Raw genomic sequence first — 8945 nt, forward strand, 5'->3', positions numbered from 1 at the left:
GTGTGTGTGTGTGGCCACCGTTAGACTTTGATAGGACGGTTAGTGATGTGGTTTATTCCGTGCTCTGTAAAGCACTGCAGACAATTTGATGGCTTTGTATTGAGAGGACAAGGTGATAGATTAGCCACTACCGTCCAGCCATTTTCTGATTGGAGAGGGATCGATCACTTTTTTTAATCAAGCCATTGTTAGACTGCGTGCGCCTACCTATAGAACGCAATGGCTATGACTGGTATTCTTATTTCTTTTTAGTTCTTATTTCACAGTGGTCCCAAGCATTATTCTTTGTTTTATTTATTCATGCATCACCTTTCAGCTTCCTGCCAAGTGAAATCAATGTCTTTATATATAATTTACGTTGAAATGTCTTGGCGGTAGCCATGCACAACAATAGTAATCTTTAATCTTCATGCTATTTTTCCGATGTCCATATTTTCCTGCGTCAGAATAGAACATGTGTTTTATGATCAAAACAACATTATCTGACTGCCAGTATCATGGGATTGTGCCGATCGACAAAATAGCTGTTCTCCAGGCAGCGTTATAGTGATAGATGGAGAGCGCTGGCTTATACAGAGCAGTTTTCCTTAGGCATTATGTGAAAACATGTACATTTTCATTTCATGTAATAATGTGTATATATAGAGTCTTCTGTAAAATGTGTTATGACAGGAAACGGGATCCCTGGTCTAGTAAACCCAGATATGATAGAGCTTCGGGTATAGTGAACCTGTTTTTTGGCCCCTGCGGTACTCTGTATCTGGCTCTAGTGGAAAGTGGGCGGGCACATGTGTTATGCGTCAGTTGGAGACGTATGAGCCGTGGTTAGTGGACGGGCTGCTGCCACTTCTAGCATGCTCGCTATCTGCATGCTACTGAGGGCCCACATGGATTACCTCAAAAGCACCGACTAGTGCATAGGCTACACACTTCAACCTGCATCTACTGGTAAAACTTAAGCTGCTGTCTGAGTATGGAGGTGATTGGCTGTCATCTGTGACTTGCTTGCACATGGCTGAAATGCTACAGTATCATTCAGGCTGCACAGAAATACAAGTTTTTTTTTAACCACTTGAGGACTGCAGTGCTAAACCCCCCTAGTGACCAGGCCATTTTTAGTAATATGTGCCACTGCAGCTTTAAGACTAAGCTGCAGATCCGCACAACACAGCACACAAGTGATTTCCCCCCCCCCTTTTCTCCCCACCAACAGAGCTCTCTGTTGGTGGGGTCTGATTGCTCCCCCCATGTTTATTTTTTTTTAAATATTATTGTTGTTTTTATAAAAAAAAAAAAAACCTGTTTCTTTAATTATCATCGCTCCCTCCCTCCCCACAGCCAGCCAGTTATGGCGATCGGCTGTCATAGGCTTCTGCCTATGAGAGCCGATCGCTCTCTTGTCCCCCAGGGGGACAGCCGTGTCACACGGCTGTCCCCAGTGCAGCACTGCTGCTGATCGCAGCGCTGCACAGAGTAGATCACGCCGTCTAACAGTCTTCCGAGTGGCAATCGCCGCTCGGAGACTGAAGAGGGGGTGGAGCTCCGCCCCCCAAGCAGGAGATGCGCGCGCAGCCTGCGCGCAATCTCCTGCAAAACAGAGCCCCAGGACTTTACGCCAATTGGCGTTGGGCGGTCCTGGGGCTGCCGCCGCGGCCACGCCCATCGGCGTGACGCGGTCGGCAGAAGGTTAAGGGCCTGAGCACGCTTGCACTCATATGTGCCTTTTTCAGCAACACGTGCTGAAAAATGCACAGAAGCAGGCAAGTGTGCTCAGGCCTCAAGTTCCCTTTAGTTACTTTATAAAAATATATGCAGATTGGTAGTAGCCTGTTGACAATATTGTTGCTGGGCAGATTCATATACCTACTTCTGATGTCTCCACCTCTGGGCCTACCAGAGAGGCTATGGTAGACCTAAAATGCCAGCAGAGCAGTGTAGGGGAATTCAAAATGGCCCATATGCAATTCCACTTTTCTCCTGCGTTTTTCTCCTAGGAGATAATTTTTCATTTTCTATTTAAAGAGGATCTGTAACATGAAAAGATCCCCTGGGGGGTACTCACCTCGGGTGGGGGAAGCCTCCGGATCCTAATGAGGCTTCCCACGCCGTCCTCCATCCGTCAGGGGTCTCGCTGCAGCCCTCCGTGGAGTCCGTGCAGCGGTGACGTCAATATTTACCTTCCTGGCTCCTGCGCAGGCGCTCTGACGGCTGTCGGCTCCGAACTATACGGAAATACCCGATCGCCGTCGGATCTGCTCTACTGCGCAGGCGCAAGTTTCCTGCGCAGTAGAGCGGACCCGAATGAGATCGGGTATTTCCGTGTAGTTCAGAACGGAAAGCCGCCACAGCGCCCCCGCTGGAGCCAGCAAAGGTAAATATTGAACTGACAGTCGGCACGGTCGCCGGCTGTTCGGAGGGCTGCGGCGAGACCCCCGTGGGACGGAGGACGGCGTGGGAAGCCTCATTAGGATCCGGAGGCTTCCCCCACCCGAGGTGAGTACCCCCCAGGGGATCTTTTTAATGTTACAGAGTCTCTTTAAAATAACTTTCCAGCACTTTTCAACTGAAAAAGTATTGAGAAGTAAGTACAGACGTACTATCAAAATTATTTTGGTATTTTATTGCTTGCTGCTGGCTTAGCAGGCATTTTATTGACAAATTTAAAATTATCACCTAGGAGAAAACTCAGGTGAAAAAGTGAATTGCATATGGGCCCATGAGTGGGTTTAGAGCATCACTGTGGAGCTTTTACAAAAATCATCCGACTCCTCAGTTTATGAAACCTATGACTCCAGGTACCCAAAATTACTCCGACTCCACAGCCCTGGTTTAGAGAAGTTGGCCAAGTTTTCACCATCCCTCCCATTGTGGGGAGTGTATGACAAGAGCTGGCTCCTCCCTTCCACACTGCCTTCTGGAACAGAGAAGAGGGAAGGGTCTCACCTGAGGCCGCAGAAAAATGGCAGCAATTTCTCACGGCCAAATTTGCATTCTTGGCTGGAAGCCCGCTGAGAACAGCTGACTGTCTGCAACAGAGACTCACAAGTGAGTAGCAGTGTCGGATTTTTTTCCCCCGCTGCGGAAAACCGCACATTGCTCCCAGTGCACTGCAGTTGTGCATTAGAAAGCATTCTGTGTGTTTTAAGCAAGTGTGACCCCCCCCCCCCCGCCTAAATGTTTTAACGCCATTAAAGTTTAGAGGAACTGTAGTGAAAATAGCATAGTGAATAAAATTGCTTACTGTTTACAATATTCATTTAGGGCTCGTTCACATCTAGGGCGTTTTCAGCCTTTTTTCAAGCGCAGGCGATTTTCAAAATCGCCCCAAATGCTTGTGCAATGAATCTCTATGAGAAGGTTCATATCAGCGCATTTCATCCGCTTTGCGCTCCGCAAAGAAGTGCCTGTACCATTTTTGGGGCGATTTTGCTACAATGGAAGGTATAGGAAAAACGCTCACAAATCTTTTTTTTTTTTTTTCTTATCCGGCGATAGCGTTTGCATTTTTAAGAAAAAATACATTGTATTTATTCTTTTCCCGGTTAAGGAGTTCACTTCCTGACTGACGTCAGGAAGTGAAAAAACGGAATCTCTCTGCAACAGCACTTTGCACAAAATTGTAGCACGCAGCGAAGCATTGGGAGGGGAAAAAAAAACATGCAAAAAAATTGAAAATCGCTGCCGTCAGCAATTTTAATTTTAGATGTGAACAAGGCCTGATAGATTATGTAGTCAGTGTTTGCCCATTGTAAAATCTTTCCTCTCCCTGATTTACATTCTGAAATGTATCACTGGTGAGGTGAGATCTTTAGTTTTGCCAGTTGATCTGTATGGAATGTTCATTACTGAGAGTTCTATGCACAAAGAGAGGTATTACTTGCTTGGCAGTTGGAAAAAGCCGTTTCCCACAATGCAACGAGGTTCACAAACTGTCAGGACCATGGTCATGACATCACACTGTGGGAGGGGTTTCACCACAATATCAGCCACACCGACCCCCCTGATGAACTATTCAAAAAAATGTAAAGCATTCTCGTGCAAAAGGGGGTATCAGCTACTGATTGGGATGAACCTAAGCAGTGCATTACAGAGTCTACAAAACCATTCAGATTCCCTCAAAGGTGCTCACAATTACCGGTATGTCTTTAGTGATGCGGGAGGAGACTGGAACACTCTGACGAAACACAAACACAGAGGAAAAATATACATACCTCATGCACGTTTTGTCCCTGGGATCCCACTGGGCAAGAGCAGCCTTGAAATCACTTTGCAGCAGGTTGCAAGGCATTTTAAGCTTCCTCATTCATTGCACATTGACGTATTTGTGTTTTGCAGGAGATGCTTCTGGATGACAAGCACCATGTTGCCGTTGCCTTGGGGGACACAGACATAAACACAGCGCAGGCTTCTGAGGTAATTCAGCATTCGTGGAGAGTGCTGCAGGATATGTCTGTCACCTGCCAGCATGGGATGCTAGGGGTGGAACTGATGATATACTAGGCAGCCTTATTAAAAAGGAACTGTAAGGAGAATTATTATTTATTTTTTCTTAAACGAAATAAAGGAAAAGAGTGTGTTATGAGGAAAAGAAGAAGAGATAAGCAAAAGAGAGAAAAAAGCCATTACTCTGTCAGTATGGTATAGAAAAAGTGCCTCATGTAGCATGGGAGGAATCATGTTTACTGCTGGCATGCAGAGCTAGAGGGTTTTTTTTTGTATTCCCTTAGTTGAAGACACACCCCTTTTTTCCTTATGTGGTTACTGAAGTTTATCCAGATTGCTTAGGGCCCTGTTTTACACTGAAGTCAGTGCAAAATCCCCACTTTTTTGCTGTAATTCTGTTTGCAATTCTCATTCAGGGAGCAATGCCCATTACCTGAACAAGAATTGCAACCACGGCAAAATGTTGTAACAATTTTCAGTATAAAATAGGTTTTTACACTGTGTTATTTTCTATTTCTCTGCTCTCCACTAGGCTGCTGTGTCTGATACTGTGCTGCTATTTCTCTGCTCTCCACTAGGCTGCTGTGTCAGTCCTGTGTCTGATACTGTGCTGTTATTTATCTGCTCTCCTCACTAGGCTGCTGTGTCTGATACTGTGCTGCTATTTCTCTGCTCTCCACTAGGCTGCTGTGTCAGTACTGTGTCTGATACTGTGCTGCTATTTCTCTGCTCTCTACTTAGGCTGCTGTGTCTGATACTGTGCTGTTATTTATCTGCTCTCCACTTAGGCTGCTGTGTCTGATACTGTGCTGTTATTTATCTGCTCTCCACTTAGGCTGCTGTGTCTGATACTGTGCTGTTATTTATCTGCTCTCCACTTAGGCTGCTGTGTCTGATACTGTGCTGTTATTTATCTGCTCTCCTCACTAGGCTGCTGTGTCTGATACTGTGCTGCTATTTCTCTGCTCTCCACTAGGTTGCTATGCCAGTGTTGTGTCTGATACTCCTATGTCTACAGTATTATATTGCTACTGATATTAAAGGCCCCATGTCTCCGCACTCATAGCTCCTACACATTCCAAATTTTGAGGATAGGGAGGGGACTCCACAAACTACATATTTGCAAAATTGCCGAATCCTGAGATAGGGTTTATCCATGCTATCTTGTGAACCAGTGAGGCTGGGTGGTTGTATATTGTGAGGTCCCCTCTTTACCTTCAATCGGGGCACATAAAGGTATTTCGGAGTTCTGGCATTCGCCGGACCCCCAATTACTCCTCCGTCCAAGTTGTGACGATTAGTATAGTATTTAACGCCGCCGGGGATTTGAGCAGCAACAGGGTGAGCCTTATTTTGGCTCACCCTGTTCTCAGCTCACCGGCGCCATACACATACATACGCTCCTGCTTCTCACCCTGTTCTCAGCTCACTGGCGCCATACACATACATACGCTCCTGCTTCTCACCCTGTTCTCAGCTCACCGGCGCCATACACATACATACGCTCCTGCTTCTCACCTCATCTGATCCGATGCACTTATGGCGGGACGGCAGAGCAGGAGACATTCAAAGAGGCTTTTCTGCATCCCTATACATGTGCAGATCTGTATAGCTAAGCACAGAAGAGTGGCCTCTAGTGGCATGTAAGGACACCTAAAGTGATGCACGAAGCCTTTTCCTCTCTAACAAACTGACAAAGGAGCAGCTAATGCAGATCAGTCCGCACAGCTTAGTGCATTGAAGTAACGGTTTTCAAAAAATTACCAAACTTCTACCGCACCTGTGAAATTCTTTGAATTTGGAAAAAAAAAAAGTCTAAAATACGGAATGGGGTATTTTACCGACCTGATTTTTTTGTATCAAACAGCCCTTTGTGAATTGAAGCCCTGATCTTATGGTATGATCAGCAACTACTAAAAAAGTGTGGAGAGGCATATCTAATAATAATAATAATCAAGCCAGAAATAGAGTGTTAAAGAGACTGTAACAACATCTTGATCCTTATTTCTTCTATCCTATAAGTTCCTATACCTGTTCTAATGTGCTCTGTCTAACTGCAGCCTTTCATATTTGCACAGTGGCTGTGTTATCTCTGTTATATGATCTAATCTTCTTTCCTCTGTCGGCTCTGTCGGGCTGGAATGTGCTGTGCTGCTAGTGATTGGATAGAAGCTATACACACCCTCTCCCGGCCCCCTGCACACTCTTTATGACTCACACACTGAGCTACTCTCAGCCTATCACATGCCATGTCTTTTGTTTGTAAACACTGCATAAAACTGGCAATTACAAGCCAGAATTGCAGCAGGGAGTGACAGAAACAGCACAGAGGGGCCCAGGAGAACATAATGAATAGAATGGTATGCTTTTTATTGTAAGAATTTTAGAGTACAGATTCTCTTAAAATAAACCTGAAATGAAAGGGTATAGACATTTTATGCATACCTGGGGCTTCCTCCAGCCCCCCTCCCTGTAATTGCCCCCTCTCTGTTGTCCTCCACCTCCTGGGTTGTCCGTTAGAAGCCCCGTTAGCTTTGCCAGTCTGGGCATACTGCGCATGCACGGCCATGCACTCCCTGCCGTGCACCAGTTGCCAGAAGTGCTCTGCACATGAGCAGTACTACTGTGCAGACGCAGCATGCTCCCCGCCGCGGAAGTGCAACAGAGCAGTACGGGCAGACTGCGCCTGTGCCGACTGACCAAGGCTGGCGAAGCTAACATGGCTTCTAGCAAACAATCCAAAAAGCGGTGAAGGACCGCAATGGAGCAATCGGTGTGGAGGGGGCTGGAGGAAATCCCAGATATGTATAAGACTTTTATACCCTATCATCTCTCATCACTTTAAGCTTTCTGGAGTTTAGATCTTTACACCGGGTAAGGCACACAGTGACTGATGTACTTTGATTAGATTTTTATTTAAACAATAAAATTGTCTTAAAAAAGTACATACGTCTGTCACTGAAATGTCAAAATATGTTCACTGTGGTTATTATTGTATTATAAATTGTATTTCCTATTCACATACAGAATATAAAACCATCTGGGTTACTATTTACAATACTCACTTATGAAGAACTGGTAGCGTCAGCTGTTCCATTTACGCCTGAGGACTCAAGTTATTGGGACAGCTTCACTTCCAAACAAGAGGTCCCCCAACGCCAGAGCAGCAAGACACCATTAAAGTCATGACAAGAGCCTACAGCCTTCCTGAGCATGAGGAATATAGTGAAGGACGAAACACTTCAGGCTTACTGCTTGCCGACTGCTCCGCGCGTGAAGTCCTGGGGCGGGGTTTTGCAGGAGATCGCGCGTTGATGCGATCGCCGCTAGGAGACTTTTAGGTGGCGAAACCATCTATTTACAATGTACAGCGCTGAGATCTAAGGCAGGACTGTACTGGGGACATTCGTGTCACTTGGCTGTCCCCCTGGGAGGCTCAGAGAGCGATCGGCTCTCATAGGCTGATGTCTATGAGAGCCAATTGCTTCGATTTGCTGCCGGGGAGAGGGAGGGAAGGTGGGAAATAAAATAATAAGAAAATGCACAAAATTATTTAAAAAATAAATAAACACCCCAGCAACAATCAGACCCCACCAACAGAAAACTCTGTTGGTGGACAGATAAAAGGTGTGTGTGGGGGGGGGTCACTTGTGTGCTGTACAGCCCTGCAGCGAGCCATTAAAGCTGCAGTGGCCTAAATTGCAACAAATAGCCTGGTCACTAGGGGGATGTAAGCCTACGGTCCTCGAGTGGTTACATGTATGCTACATTTGTCAAGTAATGAAGGCCAAAGACAAAATCCGTTCCTCGAGTGATGAAAACACATCCAAACACATGTAAACATGCTTCTTTCTAACACAATGTTGGTGACCAGCTGTTTGTGAAAGTTACCGTAGTAAAAAAATGAAATGGTTTACAAAAAACAAGGTGACAAGGGTGTCAAAACGGGCGTTCTCAGGTGCTGACTGATGCTGTCACCTCTTACCTGATTCTGTGTCCTTTGACATTGTCACCTCGCCATCTGTTCAACCATGTTTTGGATTCCTTCTGTGGGACCTCCTGTCGCTGATGTATCCACAGTGAAATAACTGTATATACCTGTACATTATGTCTTTTTATTAACTCGGAGGAACATTTTACCATTTTTATCAAATTCCGCATATGTAGTGCATATGAATACATTAGCTATTTTGGAAAAACATAAATAAATATAAACTCATGGAGACCTTGCAATAAGTGCATTTGTCTATTTTGCTGTAGCCAGGAGGTATGACATCTGCTTGTGGGCTCTTAATTTATCCAGATGATATTGAACCCAGAAACTGTAGTATCATTGGATCAATTAGAGCAGGTACCAGGATTTGATATACTCACAAGGATGGGTTCCTAAGAAAGCAACCATTCTAATGGAGTGTGAAGAAGGGCTTGTCTTCATTTGGGGAACCAGGCGCTGGCATAGGAATGGTCACTTTCTTGATGCTAGCAAAATTGTCCACCAGGTT

General features: G+C 45.4%; 1 protein-coding gene across 1 annotated transcript in view; it reads left to right on the forward strand.

Moving 5' to 3' along the window:
- Positions 1-8679, forward strand: part of AASDHPPT (aminoadipate-semialdehyde dehydrogenase-phosphopantetheinyl transferase) — a 72588-nt gene extending 63909 nt beyond the window's left edge. Inside the window, exons 5-6 of the mRNA XM_068264969.1 lie at positions 4336-4413; positions 7471-8679. Coding sequence (XP_068121070.1) covers positions 4336-4413; positions 7471-7632 — 240 coding nt within the window. The 3' untranslated portion in view covers positions 7633-8679. The remainder of the gene's footprint in view (positions 1-4335; positions 4414-7470) is intronic.
- Positions 8680-8945: the final 266 nt, after the last annotated feature.

This window comes from Hyperolius riggenbachi, chromosome 2 (assembly GCF_040937935.1).
Source record: "Hyperolius riggenbachi isolate aHypRig1 chromosome 2, aHypRig1.pri, whole genome shotgun sequence".
In the NCBI taxonomy this organism is placed as follows: Eukaryota; Metazoa; Chordata; class Amphibia; order Anura; family Hyperoliidae; genus Hyperolius; species Hyperolius riggenbachi.